General features: G+C 49.5%; 1 protein-coding gene across 1 annotated transcript in view; it reads left to right on the forward strand.

Annotated features, from left to right (window-relative positions):
- The window catches only part of LOC106601396 (E3 ubiquitin-protein ligase SMURF2), a 50,971-nt gene that overhangs the window by 26,362 nt on the left and 3,790 nt on the right, over window positions 1–20,819 (forward strand). Inside the window, exons 4-17 of the mRNA XM_045715198.1 lie at window positions 3,211–3,344; window positions 4,889–4,954; window positions 6,286–6,370; window positions 6,846–6,929; window positions 7,780–7,994; window positions 9,142–9,226; window positions 11,416–11,574; window positions 11,722–11,775; window positions 16,496–16,697; window positions 18,310–18,413; window positions 19,035–19,149; window positions 19,788–19,966; window positions 20,271–20,408; window positions 20,686–20,806. Of these exons, the coding sequence (XP_045571154.1) occupies window positions 3,211–3,344; window positions 4,889–4,954; window positions 6,286–6,370; window positions 6,846–6,929; window positions 7,780–7,994; window positions 9,142–9,226; window positions 11,416–11,574; window positions 11,722–11,775; window positions 16,496–16,697; window positions 18,310–18,413; window positions 19,035–19,149; window positions 19,788–19,966; window positions 20,271–20,408; window positions 20,686–20,806 (1,741 nt within the window). The remainder of the gene's footprint in view (window positions 1–3,210; window positions 3,345–4,888; window positions 4,955–6,285; window positions 6,371–6,845; window positions 6,930–7,779; window positions 7,995–9,141; window positions 9,227–11,415; window positions 11,575–11,721; window positions 11,776–16,495; window positions 16,698–18,309; window positions 18,414–19,034; window positions 19,150–19,787; window positions 19,967–20,270; window positions 20,409–20,685; window positions 20,807–20,819) is intronic.

Genomic DNA, 20,819 nt, shown 5'->3' on the forward strand with positions numbered 1-20,819 from the left:
GTTAAGGATTACTACTCCATGCTAAGGCACGTGGACTCTCCTCAGTGTGTGGAGTCTAATTGACTGAGGGTAGCTGAGCACACTCACACCTATTCAAATGGTGTCTGAAACACCTGGTTCTCACGCTCAGCAGAGCCAGAAAAGCCTTTGCTTAGTTGGCACTAAAGCTTTTTTCCATTGGTTGTATGTGCACAGCTTGAGGAAGTGTATGTGCTCATGGCAACATTGACACGTCAGGGCCTCCTCAGTGGTGCTGTCAGTGGTCAGACCAACAGACTGGCCCGTGACCGCTGACCCCAGCCAGCATTGTTGCGGAAGTGGCCTGTATGCCAAGGATAGCAGACTGTGTCTCGCTGGCAAACTGCCTCTCCTCGACTCCTATCCAGCCCAGTTAAAGTATGTGGAGCAGACAGACTGGACTGTAATACGGCTCTGTAGCCCTATTAGGGACAAACCAGGGGACAAACCTATCAGTTTCTTGTTCAGCACGCTTCAAACTACATTTATACTAAGAAGTATAATATGTTAATGAATATGTCAAATAACATTTTATTTGTCACATGCTTCGAAAACAACAGGTGTAGACTAACAGTGAAATGCTTACTTACGGGCCCTTCCCAACAACGCAGAGAGAAAGAAAATGGAGAAATAATAGACAAGTAATAATAAATACACAATGCGTAACGATAACTTGGCTATATACATTGGGTACCAGTACCAAGTCGTTGTGCAGGGGTACGAAGTATTTGAGCTAGATATGTACATAGGTATAAAGTGACTAGGCAACAGGATAGATAATAAACAGTAACAGCAGCGTAAGTGATGAGTCAAACGAGTTAGTGAAAAAATGCTCAATGCAGGTAGTCCAGGTTGGTTAACTATTTGTCTTGGGGGTAGAAGCTGTTCAGGGTCATGTTGGTTCCAGACTTTGTTCATCGGTACTGCTTGCCGTGCAGTAGCAGAGAGTCTATGACTTGGGCGACTGGAGTCTTCGACAGTTTTGAAGGCCTTCCCATGACTGGCAACTGCTTGGCATCCGACCGCAATGTGCTACAGGGGGTAGTGTGAACGGCCCAGTACATCACTGGGGCCGAGTTCCCTGACGTCCAGGTCCTGGATGGCGCCTTGCAGTCGGATGCCAAGCGGTGGTGCAGCTGTATAACCTTTTGAGGATCTGAGGGCCCACGCCAAATCTTTTCAGCCTCCTGAGTGGGAAGAGGTGTTGTCGTGCCTTCACGACTGTGTTGGAGTGTGTGGACCATGATAATTCCACCACTCCACTATAGCCCCGTGGATGTGAATGGGGGCATGTTCAGCCCTCCATTTCCTGTATTCGGCCCTCCGTTTCCTGTTTTCTGGCACCATACTGCCAGATCTCGGACCTCCTCCCTATAGGCTGTCTCATCGTCATCGCTGATCAGGCCAACCACCGTCGTGTCATCAGCAGACTTAATGATGGTGTTGGAGTTGTGCGCGGCCATGCAGTAGCGGGCGAACAGGGAGTACAGGAGGGGACTAAGCACGCACCCCGTGTTGAAGGTCAGCGTGGCGGATGTGTTGTTGCCTACCCCCACCACCTGGGGGTGGCCCTGTCGGGAAGTCCAGGATCCAGTTGCAATGGGAGGTGTTCAGTACCAGGGTCCTTGGCTTCGTGATAAACTTGAAGGGCACTATGGTGTTGAACGCTGAGCTATAGTCAATGAACTGTATGCATGGTTCAGTGTTGCTTGCCTCGAAGCGAGCATAGAAGGCATTTATCTCGTCTGGAAAGGCTCACGTCACTGGGCAGCTCGTGGCTGGGTTTCCCTTTGTACCCCGTGATAGTTTGCAAGACCTGCCGCGTCCAACGAGCGTCAGAGCCGTTGTAGTAGGATTCAATTTTCCTGTTTGATGGCACGTTAGAGGTTGTAGCAGGATTTCTTATAAGCGTCCGGAATACTGTCCTGCTCCCTGAAACCGGCAGCTCTAACCTTAAGCTCAGCGTGGATGTTGCACTTATTAATGATGCCGGTGACTGATGTGGTAACCTCCTCAATTTTATTGGATGAATCGCTTAGCATATGCTGTGTTGTGGTCCCATAGCCTGGCCCAGGCCCTTGTCCCTCTCTGTCCCATCTCTGCTGCTATGGGGATTGGGGGAACAGGTGGCGGTAGTGTCCCCAGGGCCCAGCTGGTCCTGTTCTGCCTGCTGAGGAAGGTGACAGCCTGGCCTGCCTAGCACCAACTGCCATGCAATATGCCATATACTGTACCTCAACCAACCAGAGACAGAACATAGAGATGGCCTAAGAGGAGAAACTCTTATCTTATTACAAGTAATCATAGAGAGTTTGGTATGTTTGGCATGTGTATAGTGTATGTAAACATACTGTATCTTGTTTTGAAAAGCTTAATCCAATGTCTAGTCTACTGCCCTTACTATTTGATACAATAATCATATCCAGATCTGTGTTGGATGTAATAATTCCCCCCTACAAATCTGTCCTGCATTCTAATGGTCTCAGATAGCACCCCAGACAGGCATTTGGCTTCCACTCAAAATGTCCAGACATCTTACTCACAGCCCCATTGTTTCACATCCCTTTAGTTTCAGTAAGCAGCATGATAATTATAGTGGGATGCAGTCTGCTAACTTTATGGATGATTAGTTTTACACTGAGGAAGGGAACTGGGCCGAACAGATGTGCCACGTCAGGTTCACGTAGTGTGAGTTTAATACCCAGGCCTCGACTGACACACTACCTAAGAGTGATAACAGAGGCAGTCAGGGAGTAATGTCATGGTTCAACTGTTCACTCTCTCCTTCTTTTCCTCACTTACAATATCCTTCTTTCTATCTGTCTTTCAGCCTCTCCTCCTCCCTGTCTCTTTCGTTTCTCTCTCTCCCTCTCTGGGTGATTTTGGGTCGAAGGGCTGCCTTTGGATGATTTATGACTCAGGATCTGTCTGCGTTCGTCCGTCTCGTACCCCGACTCTTGGGGTCGGGAGTCGCACATTCACAGACGCCTTGCGGAAAATCCCTCTCAGACACATCCTGACTGTGTTCTTGTGGGGACACAGCCCGCGGTGACAGGCAGCCCCGAGCGGATGTGTGCCTCCCCAGCGGGGACATCCAGGCAAAGACTGGCCTGTTGGAACAGTGCATTCACACGGGCTTTAGTAACATCTACACTACATTGGAAGTGACTGGTCTCTCTCTTCTCTCCTCAGATATATTGGCAAGTCTGACTCCATCACCATCAGTGTGTGGAACCACAAGAAGATCCATAAGAAGCAGGGGGCTGGCTTCCTGGGCTGTGTACGCCTTCTATCCAACGCCATCAACCGCCTCAAAGACACCGGCTGTAAGGACTACCTGATTGAATTAGTGTGCGTGTGTGTATTTAATGCTGTGAGGTAATGTCTGTGTAGTGACCCATTGTCTGTCCCACAAACGGAGTCACAGGCTAGCGGAGTCACAGGCTAGCGGAGTCACAGGCTAGCGGAGTCACAGGCTAGCGGAGTCACAGGCTAGCGGAGTCACAGGCTAGCGGAGTCACAGGCTAGCGGAGTCACAGGCTAATAATCCCCTTCTCCTGTCACAGTGACACATTGAGCAGTACCCTCACAAGTGCGCACACTCTCTCCCTATTCCTGACAGGGCACAGACCAGGTTGTGAGCGGGGTCACATTCTGCCGTGTCAGAACAGGAAAAGACGATCAGCATCAGCCCACAATCACTGTAAACATGTCATGTCCGAAGCGAATGGCTAAATGAGATTGAGGCTTGGCACTCCAAGCCAACGCAGCAGTGGCAGCCAGGCAGGGACCCAGTGATGGCTTTACCAAAGGGCCTCCCCCTCCCACTGTATGTATACTATGCTGATAGGCCTGCTACGGTCTTGTAGACGGAAAAAGGACAAAATCCCACTGCTTTTCCTAGAAGCCCCTGCCACTTGTTTTCCTGGAAAACCCGAACCCTGTGCCTCAGCTGTGAGTAGTTTGCCTCTGCATTTCCTCTCATTCCCCCCTCCTCATGCCCTCCACCCTCGTCTGTCCCCTAGACTGGCAGCATGCGCCACAGTCACTAACCTCCGTTTATCTCGGTCTGCAAATCTACACAACCGGTCATTTTACTCAGACATGCATAATTGTACAGCTATTTAAATGTAAGCATAGATTTGTTATGTCCCTCGGTTGTGGTCTTATTCAAGTGTATGTTTGTCATTCTTTCGCTTGTGCTTTTTGCAGCTGTTCCACTGTGTCCTGTCCACAGGCGTTTTAGGGGGCTTTGGGTTTGTGTGTGCACGCTCATTGCCCCAGTCTTGTAATGGTTTGACCGACCATCTTTTGGTCCCTGTTTAGTCTAGACGCACATCCTGAGCTGTTCTGCATGACACTCAGACAACAGTGAACAGATAGTGGCATTTCTCATGTCTGCAGGCAACGTGGTATTCCTGACATTTCTTTGGTCCTTCTTTTTGTTTTGTTTTTCAGCCTGGGCTGAGAACGTAGACAAAGACTTTCCAGACATTGGCAGGGGTTCATGTCCATGTTCAGTCTGGGTGGAATAGTGCCGGCTTTGTGCAGAGATTTGTCAAATGTTTGACCTCTGTAGTGAACTGCAGGCTGCTCGGTACCGATGCTCAGTGGTTTTTTTACGGCCCATGGCCACTCCACAGACCATCTGTTCCAGTGCATATCCCATACCCAGCCTCCAGGGGAGGGAGGGAGAGAGAGAGGAATTCACTGTGGGTGATGTAAACGATACAGAGCAAAGGGACTTGTCTGCGGGGACAAAAACCCTCCCAACACATGCTAGTTTACATGTCTCTCAGACAGTGATCGATCCCCATTTCCTCTCTCTCCTCTCTTCTTCCCTCTCCTCCTTCCTCTCTCTCCTCCACAGATCAGAGATTGGACATGAACAAGCTGGGCCTCAATGACAGTGACACAGTGAGGGGTCAGATAGTGGGTGAGTACAGCGGTGACCAGCAGGCCACACAGACATTCACCACACACTCACGTACATTCAGGTAAAACTGTTATGTACCTGAAGTGTTACCACTCCATTATTAGAACCTCAGGCTAACCACAGTTGTTTTTATAATGCTGATAAGACCTCACTACACCACCACGCATAGAAAGAGAACCAGAAACCCTCCCAACACCATGTAGGCTCCCTCCAGTAACCTGAGCCTGCAGGGGGACTTATTTTCCCAGTGATTCGTTGGTGTGTAAAGCGTTGAGCGCTGCCCCTGAGTGTGCCGTGCCTCTGACTGAGCGTGCCGTGTCTCTGACTGAGCGTGCCGGGCCTCTGACTGAGCGTGCCGGGCCTCTGACTGAGTGTGCCGTGCCTCTGACTGAGCGTGCCGTGTCTCTGACTGAGCGTGCCGTGCCTCTGACTGAGCGTGCCGGGCCTCTGACTGAGCGTGCCGGGCCTCTGACTGAGCGTGCCGGGCCTCTGACTGAGCGTGCCGGGCCTCTGACTGAGCGTGCCGGGCCTCTGACTGAGTGTGCCGTGCCTCTGACTGAGCGTGCCGTGCCTCTGACTGAGCGTGCCGGGCCTCTGACTGAGCGTGCCGGGCCTCTGACTGAGCGTGCCGGGCCTCTGACTGAGCGTGCCGGGCCTCTGACTGAGCGTGCCGGGCCTCTGACTGAGCGTGCCGTGCCTCTGACTGAGCGTGCCGGGCCTCTGACTGAGCGTGCCGGGCCTCTGACTGAGCGTGCCGTGCCTCTGACTGAGCGTGCCGTGCCTCTGACTGAGCGTGCCGTGCCTCTGACACCAGGCTTGATGAGCACATCCCTCTGACTTCAGACGGCCCGCACTTCCATCTGCACCACAGGGCCTGGTGACAGACAGTCACAGCAGCGCTGCCACGCCACCTCACCTCTGACCCACCAACATGGACACTGAACAGCCTGGGTGGTGGCAGAGAGGCCAGGGTTAGCTAGCTACAGTAGACATAGAGTCTAGCATTAATACATGCCCTCCACTCACTTCTTGGGTCCTTTCCAGAACTGGGATTCGGACTGGTCAGGCCACTGTCAGAGTGCAGACGACTGATACTTCTACTTCCAGACACGATCATCTTGTCACCCACAAGAGGATTTGACCATGTGATCCTCTTAAAAATAGATTCCTCATTTAGCCCTAAATAACATCATTACAGTATTGCATTACAGCAATTCACAGTTTTAAAATAATTCCGTTTTAGTCTCTGGTATGAGAGGACATGAATAGAGTGAGATTCTACCACCCAGTCATTCTCCTATGTGTATCTGAATGTGTCTGTGTGACCAAAGTGAGCCTGCAGTCCAGAGACAGGATAGGCACAGGAGGCCCAGTGGTGGACTGCAGCCGTCTGTTTGACAACGACCTGCCAGACGGGTGAGTACCATACCCACCAACACACCACAACTCCATTTAACATTTGTCCGTACTGGACAGTGGACCCACTATCACCACATCATACCCTCACAGCAGGGTCAGTCTGAGCCTATCATAACCACAAAGCCCCACAACCAAAAGTGTTCCAGACAGCATGTGGTGTGGTGTCTCAGACTCCAATCTAAGTAGCCAGAGGCTCTGCTGTTCAGACACTTCACCAGCTTAGCACGACTGACCTCAGCACTGAGCCAATGATGTTGGCTGGGGTTAGGGAGTCTAGTCTGGGGTTGGTGTGCGCCAGAGGAATTGGGTGAGCTATTAGCTAGCGTGAAGCTCTGTGGGGAATATCTGGGTCATGTTTAGTAGGGGGGAAATGTTTTGAAACAGGAGGTACTACCTGAACTTGGTTGCCCTCAATGTCCACTCACTGCTTTGTATGTATGTGTGTGTGTGTGTTTGTATCTGCTGCATCCAGCTGGGAGGAGCGGAGGACTGCGTCTGGCCGAATCCAGTACTTGAACCACATCACACGCACCACACAGTGGGAGAGGCCTACCAGGTGAGTCAGCCTGGCCTCAAAGTCTTGATGTAACATAGTAAATGTAAATCTGTGACACTCAAATTAGTATGATATGTTTGGTATGATGACACCAGGTTACTGAAGCCAAAACACTAAAGGAGGGAGGTTGGTTGGGTAGGATGGGTGGGCGTATATAGTGAATGTCTAGCAACCCGAACTTTAGCATTTTTGCTAATTAGTAACTAGCTAACATTAGCCACCTAGCTTAATGTTAGCCACAACAAAGTGGAATTCCTAACATATCATACGTATTGAAAATTCTTAACATATATACAAATTGTAATTTGTAACATATACTAAATGGAGGGAGACTGGTTTACATTTTTACTATGTTATGTCTGTCCCTGAGTCCAGGCTGAGTGAGTACACAGTCTTACCCACTGCCCAGCCTCAAACCCATGGCATGAGGCATGAGTCCCCAAGGCCTAGACAGCATTGAATTTGTATTAGGAGACACTGCAGACTATTGAACGGGGCCCTAAGTCTCTTATGCTCCAGACGGTATTGTTGCTCCACAGTCTCTCTCTCTCTTTGCTCCCTTATCAGCTCCCTTCCTGTTACTCTGCTCTAGACTGGCCTCAGGCCCATCACTCAGTACTGCTCTGTGTGTGTGCCTGCGTCTATGTCTCTGCCTCACTGACCTCATGATGCTTAAGAAAGCAGGAGCAAGCCGTGGTCTAGCCCTAGCATCTAAGCGTATTACAAGCACAGCTAGATATGAAATATGAATAGACACGGGCCTGATTTGAACAAACCTACCATGAAGGATATATTATAACCCACCCTCCCTGTCTGACTGTGATCTCTTCCTGTTTCCTGTCTCTCCCAGGCCTGCGTCGGAGTACTCCAGCCCCGGCCGGCCTCTCAGCTGCATCGTGGATGAGAACACGCCCATCCTGAGCACCAACGGGGCCACGCCCACCATTCCGTGTGTCCCGTCCAGCGACCAGCGGGCCCAGGAGAGACGCGTCCGCTCCCAGAGACACAGGAACTACATGAGCAGGACACACCTCCACACACCCCCAGACCTGCCTGAGGGATACGGTTAGTGGAGAGAGGATTCTATCACACAGTATGGACACACCGGACATACACAAACATACACACAATCACACTATAGACGGCCACTTCGGTTCCCACAGCCAGACTAGACTGGAGCATTCAGTATTATGAACATCCTCTAAGACAGACGTGTCTCCTTCTGTTTTAAGACCGGTGTCGTCATTGCAATGCCTCGGTGTTAACTGCCTCCCTCCTCCTCTCTCCGGCCCAACGCTCAGCTGAATCATCTTGCTAATCTGTGTCCCTATTCAGTCCCAACAGCACAGCCACCATGACTCTGCAGCGCAACATAAGCAGCCTGACAGGCCCCATTTTAAAGAACTAATTGAATCGATCTAGCAGTTAAAGGCTGGCGGCAGCCGCTCACTCCTCCCCCTCCTCTCTCCTTCCTCACATGCAGCCCACGGGCGGCCGCTTGATATTCAGACACTGTGTAGTCTTGCTGAGGATTTAGGAGCGCTGGCCAGAGGAGTAAATCACAGCAGCCCAGCCCAGCTCTTCAAGATTAGGAGGGTGCTGTGTCTTTTTGGGCCAGCTCCTCTGAACCGCTGTCAGCAGCCCCAGTGGTGGGCCAAGGTCGGCCAAGAAGTGTCACTCTGTACCGAATGCATTGGGCGCATCGGTGCTCGGCGGGGTGGAAGTTATATACACGCATGTTAGAGAGGCAGGGCGGTGTGACCAAAGGAATGCCAGAACAGGGCTTCCAAGCTCATGGAAATATCTCTGTCAAGCTGTGATGAATGAGCTCACCAACACACAGACAACCATCTTCTCTCCCTGTCAGCCCTGCAACTGGGATCCAAACTGACTCAATCCCTGCTTTTATCTCCGTCTGTGTGATCTCTCTTATGCTTCCACACACGCTCGGATCAAGATACGCACGCACATTGACGCACCAATAACAATCCTCATAGTGGAACAAATGTATAACTAACAGCTCTATTTTCCTTATCATCCACTCACTCATCTCACTCATCTCTCACTCTCTCACCCTCTTACTCATCTCACTCATCTCTCTCTCTCATCCCACTCTTTCACTCATCTCTCACATGTGTGTACTTGTCTGTAACCGTTGCTCTGTACCTCTTATACCTGTATGAGTAGCCATGCTATTGTTCCCCCCTTACAGAGCAGAGGACCACGCAGCAGGGCCAGGTCTACTTCCTCCACACCCAGACAGGAGTCAGCACATGGCACGACCCTCGAGTGCCCAGGTATACCCACCACCACTGTCTGAACACACAGTGCCCAGGTATATCCACCACCACTGTCTGAACACACAGTGCCCAGGTATATCCACCACCACTGTCTGAACGCACAGTGCCCAGGTATATCCACCACCACTGTCTGAACGCACAGTGCCCAGGTATATCCACCACCACTGTCTGAACACACAGTGCCCAGGTATATCCACCACCACTGTCTGAACGCACAGTGCCCAGGTATATCCACCACCACTGTCTGAACACACAGTGCCCAGGTATATCCACCACCACTGTCTGAACGCACAGTGCCCAGGTATACCCACCACCACTGTCTGAACACACAGTGCCCAGGTATATCCACCACCACTGTCTGAACACACAGTGCCCAGGTATATCCACCACCACTGTCTGAACGCACAGTGCCCAGGTATATCCACCACCACTGTCTGAACACACAGTGCCCAGGTATATCCACCACCACTGTCTGAACGCACAGTGCCCAGGTATATCCACCACCACTGTCTGAACACACAGTGCCCAGGTATACCCACCACCACTGTCTGAACACACAGTGCCCAGGTATATCCACCACCACTGTCTGAACGCACAGTGCCCAGGTATATCCACCACCACTGTCTGAACGCACAGTGCCCAGGTATATCCACCACCACTGTCTGAACGCACAGTGCCCAGGTATATCCACCACCACTGTCTGAACACACAGTGCCCAGGTATATCCACCACCACTGTCTGAACGCACAGTGCCCAGGTATATCCACCACCACTGTCTGAACACACAGTGCCCAGGTATATCCACCACCACTGTCTGAACACACAGTGCCCAGGTATATCCACCACCACTGTCTGAACACACAGTGCCCAGGTATATCCACCACCACTGTCTGAACACACAGTGCCCAGGTATATCCACCACCACTGTCTGAACGCACAGTGCCCAGGTATATCCACCACCACTGTCTGAACACACAGTGCCCAGGTATATCCACCACCACTGTCTGAACGCACAGTGCCCAGGTATATCCACCACCACTGTCTGAACACACAGTGCCCAGGTATATCCACCACCACTGTCTGAACACAGACATACTCTGTACACTATACCCAGTACACTCATTAAGTATTTCCAACACAAATGATTTGAGGCTGATGACAAAAACAGGGTGATCTGGGATGATGTAATGTAGTTTCATGCAGGTTTGGGTGAGGCTGTTGATATAGACCATCACCTACCCCACCTATGTTTCTGTCATGGGGTGGACAATCAGTGGCTAGCTCTCCTCAGGCTTGTCCGGAACCTTCTGTAAATGTGCTGCTGGTTACATGCTGACAAGCTACGATAGAGGGCTGGTGTCACAGTCCTTTGTCGCTCAGTTGGTAGAGCATGGTGCTTTCAATGGCAGGATAGTGGGTTCGATTCCCGGGACCACCTGTATGTGAAATGTATACACCCATGACTTTAAGCCGCTTTGGATAAAAGCTTCCACTAAATGGCATGTAAATGTAAACCACAGGAATCTGAGAGGATTCACAGCAGACACCTCAGGCACGACCTCTGCCTCCATACCCTCAGCTCTCAGCACACAGCCTTCAGCCCTACTCTACACGTGGCTCAGAGACGCCACTCACTCAGGCATGTCTCATGGATTACCACACATCAACACGTCAGTCTACTGGGAATAGAGTCAATAGAAAGAAAGTCAGTGATTGAAAAATACCTAGACGTTGCTGTTCTCTTCCCCCCGTGGAAATACGTGTGATAGATGGCGTTTTTCTTGCACTTGATGCTATCCTGTTGGTCACGCCACACCCTGGTGGTGTGTGCAGCAGATGCTGGGCTGCCAAGCTCCCAGTGCTGAGAGGCTTGGTCATTTGGCTGGGCCTCAGTCCGATAAGTCACTACCGCTGAAGTGGGGCTGCTGTCATTTCTTAGTTGCTCTCCACAGACAGCTAAAGGAGTCCAGCTGAAAGGATTGCATGGCAGCAATAAATCATGTAGACGGGAAGAAGAAAAATGGAATAAAAGTCATGTCGTTTTGGAATCTTTTCTCGCGCCTCTTTGTTTCCCAGTTACCGTCAGCCTTGAGGACTGCTTCATACCTTGACTTTGATTGGTCTTACGTCTCATTCTTTGATTCTTTTTATTTTCTGCCCTTCACCTCTGACTGTGTGCTTCCCAGAGACCTGAGTAATGTAAACTGTGAGGAGCTGGGCCCACTGCCCCCTGGCTGGGAGATCAGGAACACAGCCACTGGCCGGGTCTACTTTGTGGACCACAACAACCGCACCACGCAGTTCACAGACCCGCGCCTCTCCGCCAACCTGCATCTAGTCCTTAAGTGAGTATCGGGTTATACCAGCGCCACAAATGAAACCTGGTCCAGAGCCTCGTAACAGCCCAGATGAAATGAGAAGTAGTTGAGGGAGAACTGTACTGTATGACTGGCTGGCAGTGTAACTGTGGTGTTTTGTTTTGTGTTCCGCAGCCCAAGCCCCAATGGTTCCCGCAGCGGCATCGAAATTCAGAACAGTCCGATCAGGTGAGGCCCTCTATTTCTCCAACACTTGGTTCTGGGGAGACAGAACAGACTGCACACAGACAGACACACAGATACACACACAGACATATTGACTCCCCCACACAGGATGTTTTACAGGAGAGTCCAGTGCCAAGGTGTGTTAAACACCTGTTGGGGTTCAGCTATCAGAGCAGCCTTTCTCCTGTGCACACACTCTCCCTCACCCACTCCCACACACAACCTCACCCATCCAGACACACACACTGCACGCACAAGGCTGCATTCCACCGCCCGGCAGCGGTTTTGATCATGCAGGGGTTTTAGCACACAATCCGTCACAAAGCTTGTTTTGGCTCGACATCAGATAACAATGTGGAAACCAAAACTGATGTGTCTGTGGCTGAGGAGCGTCTTACGTCCAGGAAACGGAGCATAAATTTGATGCCCGAGTCAATGAATTGTGTGTGTGTGTGTGTGTGTGTGTGTGTGTGTGTGTGTGTGTGTGTGTGTGTGTGTGTGTGTGTGTGTGTGTGTGTGTGTGTGTGTGTGTGTGTGTGTGTGTGTGTGTGTGTGTGTGTGTGTGTTGGTGTGTGTGTGTGCGTGCCGTGTTCGTCAGTGCATGCGCTTCAGAACTTTTCCTCGCAGCTGTTCAAACACGGCCCATGTAACGATAGCTGCAGCATTACCCACAGTGCAGTGTAAAGGTGGAGCAGAGTACGGGCGGCTTCGGTGAGACTACTCCGTGTGACCTCATTCCTGCTCCGTGCCGGGAGAGGCGGAATGCACCGATGAAAAGATCTGGTGTTATTTTCCCTCTTCTGACAGATCAAAGAACGTGTTTGGGACTTTGATGCTTTTTCTTGTTCTGCGGTCCTCTGAAAATCATATCAAATCCCAGGCTGGCACGCCATGTTTGTAATGCAGGAATCTTGTCTTAAGCACAATAATGTCCAGATGTGTGAAAAGCAGTGCACAGTGTTTCTTCTCTTTAAAAAGCACTGGTCCAATTATTATTTCACTTTAAAGTTGGGAATTAGAGTTTTCTAGGTTATTGATGTCTTTGTTTGAGAGGAATAATTGTATTGAAATGGAAGGTGTTTAAGCTGAGCCAAGAGCGGGTCTGTGGCCATTAGAATGATGTACGATGGGCCCTGGGTCCAACCACATACCTTCCCTGGGTTCTGCTTTAAAGGGAGAAACCCTTGGCTTTGTCTTGGAGAACCTAGGGCTGCGTTTACACATGCAGCCCAATTCAGATTTTTTCCCACTAATTGGTAGTTTGACTAACTACATCAGATTTTTGACATCAGATCTTTTTCAGAGCTGATCTGATTGGTTAAAAGACCAATTAATGAAAAAAAGATCAGAATTGGGCTGCCTGTGTAAACGCAGCTGACGGCATCTCTAGGTGTGTGCTAATGTAACACACGTTGGATGGTGGCTCAGAGGTTTGGAGTGTGCAGTCTGCTGGTTAGCAGAGGGCTCATGGGCCTGACCCAGTCTGACTGGATCATCCTATCTGAGAATACCTTCTCTGATTTTGTCCCCTCACTGACCGCTGTGGAGCAGAGAAGCTGGACTCTGACTGAGACGAGGGGTGGGAGTGACATTCCAACCAGCGACAAAACTCTGGAAAAGATATCAGAAGGCCGGCGTGGTTTTCCATCAAGACATCTGCCTTTTATCAAGGCAAACGATTTCAGAAATTCTCACCCCTCATGCTGTCATCCCACAAAAATGTTTGATATATACTTGTCCTTCAAGCTATAGTTTATTACCCCTTTTATTTGCTAAAGACATTGCCTCAGCGGGCCACAATACGCTTTTGGTTAGACTCACCCTGTGATGTTGCAATCTCCTGGCTCTAAGCCTGGTCACTGGACAATAGGTAACAAAATCCTTGTTGGGCCTCAGATCTGCCCTCTGAACTCTGGCATGAACACTCAGAGGATCAGTTCCCAGGAGTCTAGTGTTCTCTAGCTTTACACTGAGTTCACTGTATTACTGTCTGAGCTTCAGCAGGTAACACACCACGCCATCTTACTCTCTTAAAACAAGTTAGAAAAAGAGAGAATGCGCACTAGGCTGTGTGTGTGTGTGTGTGTGTGTGTGTGTGTGTGTGTGTGTGTGTGTGTGTGTGTGTGTGTGTGTGTGTGTGTGTGTGTGTGTGTGTGTGTGTGTGTGTGTGTGTGTGTGTGTGAGAGACGGGGCAGGAATGTTTGATTTGTGAGTGAAACTGAAGGGAGTGCTGCTCTGTGGCTCGGTACCTCTCCTCTCCCTGTCTGAGTGTTCCTCTCTGTTTGGGTGCTGTCCGGAGGCAGCCCTTCCTACCTCCCCCCCTTTCCCTCCCTCCCTCTGAGTCTAGTCTGCAGGAAATAAAGGGATTGAGGAGGAGGACTGGAGTGCCCTATGGGGCCCTGCTGCGGTCTGGGATCGCAGGAAGTGGCCAGCTCAGCTCAGCTAGACGAGACCAAAGACAGTGGGAGCCTAGAGCAGTCACTCCTTAGAATAAGCTGTCACTGTGTATTATGGTGTGTGGATATAAAGATCAGGACGGCTGCTACATGACTGTCCATTACTCCTGCTCAGTGTATGACCATCCAAACACATCGTTTTCAGAGCTAGGATTGTGTATTTGCCATATTTGATGACATTTATACCTAATAAAAGGTTGTCTGGTTTTGTATAGTACAGTGAATGGCAGGTGTTTGGTAGGTGTCCCAGACAGAAATAGATTTGCTGAGTTGTTAGAAATGACTGGATTTCAGTGGTTTTGGCCTATCCAATATTATATGATCCTGTACTTTTTGGGCCTAGGTAAATCCATTTAGCCAGGATTGGTTGTTGCTCCATGACTCTCCTGTCACAGACTCTCTGCTTACCCTCTCTCACATTTACCCACACACATAAGGCATCAGCATGCTTCAGTTCGGCCTGGCGGCTTGCCGTAGTCAGCTAGGCGAACCGAACCAGTGTGCTGGCGTACTCCCTTAAAAGACCTTCGCTTGAAAAATGAGAAAAAGCAGTAATAGTACTGTTTGTCAATTTTGAGACGCCGTAGCCAGTATACACTTCCTCCAAATAGTTAGAATTAATCTACGATAACTCAAGAAATCTGTCATTCATTTAGATGTTTTTGCCGAGGAAATCTTAGCGCAATTTTTTGCCTAACTAAGATGTTTGGTGCAGTAATATTTCAAAATGAAAAAATGTGCATGAAAACGAGTCATCTCTGGTTGAATGACAACAAAGACTTTACTGAAGAATCCCTACTGTTGACCAATCACAGATAAAGGGGTGTAGACTTCAGCTACTGACTTCGTCAAGAAAAAATGTTGTGTGTCCGAACAAGAGAAGAAGAAAACTAACCGAAGTCCAAAACGTCACAAAATGCTGTCATAATGTATGAACACGATCTTCTGAACTTTTCTGTCTGGGAAGCATGCTGATGTCTTTACACACTCTGCCCCTCTCTCTCACTCTCTCTCACTCACACACACACAACCCTTTGTGGCCGGCTGTACAGCCTGGTGTTTATGACCCTGCTCGGGGGGTGAGTGTGCCCACTACGCCCCACTAAAGTGCAAAAGGCCAGCACGCAAATAATCCTCCAGCTCTGGCTCCATAAAGGGCCTTTTGATTCTGTCTGTGTGTGCGTGCGTGCGTGCGTTTGCGTGCATACGTGTTTCTGTTTCTGAGCAGAAGAGCCTTCCACCACCAGTGCCGTGGTTCAGAAGTTCACTCTCATGCCAGAGATTTGGGCAGGAGTCAAGGACCTCGTTCACTACCACCACAGATCATACTCATAGCCTGTCTTTGATTTGGAGGTTAACCGCTCTACAGCACTGATGTGTTATCACAGTTATCACAGTTACAGCCACCCACTGAGGTGGTTGTCTTAGCTGTTAGGGACCCTACACATCTTGGTGGTTCATTTATTGGTTTCCTATAGTCAGCAACACGTATCCTCTTATGAAGGAACTTGCATTGAAATGTCACTCCTGTTAATAAACAAAACCTTCCTGAACAATTTAAGCTGAAGACATGAGGTCTATTGACCCTCATTTAACCCTCACTGCTCAGTGCAGAATGAGACCGACACTGAATCTATTTGCAGATGTCTCTTGCTGTGGCCACATTTTGCTTCCCCCCTGTAGAACTGTCTATTTTCTCTCTGTCTGTGCCGTGCTGTCTCTCTCTGTGAGACCACCGTGGGGCCAGGTGGGGAGGGGAGGTGGCATGGCACACACCTGTGAGCTGGCAGAGCCCAGCACGGCAGGGGCCCACGGAGTTGTCCACGAGGAGCGTACTACAGAGCCGTTTGTATGGAGAGCCTGGCGGGGCGTGGAGGAAGGGTCACTGGCTGCACCTCACCTCCGTCCTGTAAACAGACAGACAATGTGGCACCTATGGACACATCACACCACCCACTGGCTCTGCCCCCTCATGTGTGCTTGTTCAGAAATATCACCTCCACCTATGTCTGTGGGCACATGGCAGCTTGTTTGACTTGATGTGCTTCCCAGATGACCTCAGTGTGTTTACCTCTCGTTCTCCAGTCAGCAAAAGGAGGGAGACAGAATTCCTGCCTGGCTTTATTTGGAGGTTTTAGGGTTTCTGGGTTTTATTTTTTTTTGTGGTGTTTTATTTTTGTGTACCTGTACGTGTTGTTACGACCCCAAGTCTCAACAATGATCTTTCCCTCTCCATCTCTTCTCTTTCGCTTTTTCTCCATCCCCAGCCGTCAGACCCAGCTGAAGGAGCAGGCCCAGCAGGCACTGGTGTCTCCAGGTAATCTGCCAGAGGAGGCCGAGTGCCTCACGGTGCCCAAGTACAAGAGGGACCTGGTGCAGAAGCTGAAGATCCTCCGCCAGGAGCTGTCCCAGCAGCAGCCCCAGGCAGGCCACTGCCGCATAGAGGTGTCCCGCGAGGAGATCTTTGAGGTGAGACCGTCGAATTAGTGTTATTCCCTCAGTTCTTGAACACAACCAGCATTGAGTCTTTAATTAGTATTACTGAAGAGGTTGACTATCCCGATCCTGAAGGAAATCATCAACTCTGGACATTTTCCTCACTCTCATTTACAAGTTTATTATACCAGATAGTTTACCTCACTTTCAAACCTCAGGCAATGGTTTTCCCATCCTCTACTTCCCTCTCCTCTCAAGGTCGTTGCTCGTCATGTTTCTGTCACGGCGTTATCCACCACGCTATGATGTGTGAAGACAGTATGTTCATATCCAAAGCAGACCTCGTATTTGAAATGAGGCTTTTGTGAAGTGCACTCCTCAGTGGGGGAGGTTTTCTAGTTTGGGAGGTGTGGAGCCTCATCAGAGCAACAACACCTGCAACAGACTACATGACCCTCGTAAAATATGTGATGGAATGTGCTGGAAGAGCTTTGTCTGTTAATCTGAAGGAAGACATTTTTGTTGGCTGATCTCAACACGAAAGGGAGATGGGGTGGATTTTAAGGCTAGACGTAACTTCATCGCTTTTCTGGACACGCCGAGCTGTTAGAAATACGACTGTCTGGACACGCCGAGCTGTTAGAAATACGACTGTGTGGGCAAGTGTCAGCTGGTGAACTGTCAAGCTGTCTCAGTGTGTACATTCTATTAAAGATAAGAGGCCTTATTTCTCTGGTGTCACCGCTGACACATCCTCAGTGTAACTGGAGGGCACGGTGGACCAGCTCTGGGGGGAAGCGGTGTTATTGTTCCACTCTTCTGTTCTGTCTGTTTACTATTATTCTCCCAATCCACTTTTAATGAGACTGTACCCAACACTTAGCTGGCTATGGCCTGTGTCTGCAGCTCTCGGCATGTGGGGTGAAGGCAGCAACCCAGAGTGGGGTGTAATGATCCCAGACTCTGAGTACCAGGGGGAAAGTATGTTACTAAAACACTGCAGTGTAATGTTCTACAGAAGCCCGCTCTGGCGAGGAACATGGGGTGTTTCTCATCATTGCTTCAGGACAGTTCCTTCTTTTCTTCGTTTTTTTTTGTCTTCAGCTTGAAGCAATTTGGAATTGCACAGGTCTTTGGTCATTGGTTTGCATGTTTAGGACAGGCAGACAGGCCGGGCTTGGCCAGACTCATGCTCTGCATTCCTACCCCGTTTCCCATGAGCCACTGAGACTGGGACAGTTGGGGGGGGCATTAGTGAGACTCACGGGATCTCTTGGTGGAATGTGTCACGTTGGGGAAAGTCCTCTTATCACCCCCACCTCCTGATAATGCGCTCTGGACTGGACACTCAGGTTACTTTGGCAGGGGAGGAGAGGGCTTTCATCACTGCTAGGCAGGCAGGGGCCAGCCAGGCTGGTCCTAAATGACAGAGCACAGGAATGTTTATCTTTGGCTCGGTCCCCAGAGCCAGCATCACTCACACACAGACGTTACAGTGCAGATAGATGCATCCCTCTGGCCACAGACCCTGGACTGTACAGTATTTACCAGATGGTCTCTGATGGAAGTACTCAGTAGGTTTGGGCGTGCAGTCCTCCATCCCAGTCCCGTTCATTTCAAAGGTGTATCTCTGTATGTGTTACAGGAGTCTTACCGCCAGGTGATGAAGATGAGGCCGAAGGACCTGTGGAAGAGACTGATGGTGAAGTTTAAAGGGGAGGAGGGGCTGGACTACGGAGGAGTGGCCAGGTAGGAATCCACAGCAAAGCATGAGGAAAAAACTAAGTTATGCTCAATATGCATCATCATGGAACAAAGAAGATTTCTATTGTGTGTTAGAGAAGTAAATGTACCAGGTCTGGAACCAACAGGACCCTGAACAGCTTCTACCCCAAGACATTAGTCTACTAACTAGTTAACCAAATAGCTACCCGGACTGTCTGCATTGACCCTCTTTGCACCAACCTTTTTGACTCAAGCATATCGCCAAGTTATCTCATTGTGTATTTATTCCTCATGTTGTTATTTGTTCTATATTTTTCTCTCTGCGTTGTTGGGAAGGGCCCATCAGTAAACATTTCACTGTTAGTCTACACCGGTTGTTTAGGAAGTATGTGACAAATAACATTTGATTTTGATTTGAATGCCACCATCTGCTGAAACAAGGTTGGCCCCCAAGGGGTAATATTGATTTAAAGCACCCAATCTGAGAATTATACTTCTGCTTTTTAAATTGCCATGGAGTATTCACTTTCTGAAATTGATGTTCCCTGCCTTGAAAAAATATTAAATGGATCAAGAGATTTCACAATGGATGTTCTCATCGTCTGTCTCTCTTTATCTGTCCCTCTCTGTCTCCTGGGTGTGCAGGGAGTGGCTGTATCTGCTGTCCCATGAGATGCTGAATCCGTACTACGGGCTGTTCCAGTACTCCCGCGATGACATCTACACCCTGCAGATTAACCCCGACTCGGCCGTCAACCCGGTGAGTCAGGCCCAGACGCCGCCACCAGCCCGCCCCGCTGTGATGTGAAAGACCAGGTCACACGGATCGCTCATCGGCTCTAGTCTTGCACAATCTCTCTGTCTCTGTCTCTCCTCTGCCTGTTTATTTGTTTGGCCTTCCATTTCCCTATCAGCTGTTCTCATGCTAGATGCTAGATCTCCTGGAGACTGGTGATGAATTAGGCAACTATTTAATTGCTGTGTTGAGACTCTTTACTGCCTCTATAGCATTTGGTTGTTAAATCCATCATAAGGGAAATAGTTTACAACTGCAAATAGTTTGGATGCTGCAGCTCACCTTTTGAGTCCTAACCTTTGTTAGGATTACGCACTGCAATAAATTCCCAGCTGTAAGAATAGCAGGTATTTATTATTTACCAAGGGCCCAATCCTAATTTAAGACATGCGTGAGGAAATCTGAGTTATAGCGCAAATCTCCCATCGACATCAATGCATGACTTAAGAAAACGTTTGAGTTGCATGCATGCATTATAAGTTAGGGTTCTGCCTTGAGTTTCTCAATCTTGGTAATTCTCTGAAGACTGGGAGATGCCATTCTAAATGGATGTACTATGAAGTGTTAAAGAGGACTAAAGGTGTTTCTGTCCCCCTCCCCAGGAGCACCTGTCCTACTTCCACTTTGTGGGTCGTATCATGGGCATGGCGGTGTTCCACGGCCACTACATAGACGGGGGCTTCACCCTGCCCTTCTACAAACAGCTGCTGGGGAAACCCATCACCCTGGACGACATGGAGTCAGTGGACCCAGACCTCCACAACAGCCTGGTCTGGATCCTGTGAGTAGGAAGGAAATGGGAACAACATCCTCACACAGACCAAGATGCGCACACAGAGATGAACATGGTTTTTAATGACAATACTTTGTAATGGCTCATTTTAATTCATTGGATAATAATTCGGTGTATGTGAACTATAACATCTACTGGTGTACTTTTAAAGTCCCTAAAAAAACCACTCATGATCATGTAGCTGCACATGATGAGCTCTTCAACTGAACTTTGATCCATACATACATTAACATTCCCCCTCCCCCAGCACCATCTCTCTCTAACCCCCATGTCCGTCTCTCTCACCTCTCAGGGACAATGACATCACAGGCGTGTTGGACCACACCTTCTGTGTGGAGCACAATGCCTACGGGGAGATCATCCAGCACGAACTCAAACCCAACGGCAAAATCATCCAGGTCACCCAGGACACCAAGAAGGAGTATGTCAGGTGAGTACTCCCCCACCGACCCCTCACCACACAGGAAGAGGGTTGGTCTAGCAGTCGACAGTCAAGCCCAGCAGGGAGGAGGTACTGTTTGGATTTCAGATGAGCTTAGCTGCAAGTGACCAGCCACAGTTAACTGACCTAGGATCAGGAAGTAAAGTACAATTGAAAGGCTTTGCTATACCCCTCAAAGGGGCTCAGAATCATGGCTTTGCCTTCACGTTCCAGTATGAATCATCGATCTCTGACTCTCTCTTTCCCTCTCCCTCGTTCCCTACAGACTGTATGTGAACTGGCGTTTCCTGCGAGGCATCGAGGCTCAGTTCCTGGCCCTGCAGAAGGGCTTCAACGAGGTCATCTCCCAGCACCTCCTCAAGGCCTTCGACGAGAAAGAGCTGGAGGTATGAATGAGAC

This window comes from Salmo salar, chromosome ssa03 (assembly GCF_905237065.1).
Source record: "Salmo salar chromosome ssa03, Ssal_v3.1, whole genome shotgun sequence".
Classification (NCBI taxonomy): domain Eukaryota; kingdom Metazoa; phylum Chordata; class Actinopteri; order Salmoniformes; family Salmonidae; genus Salmo; species Salmo salar.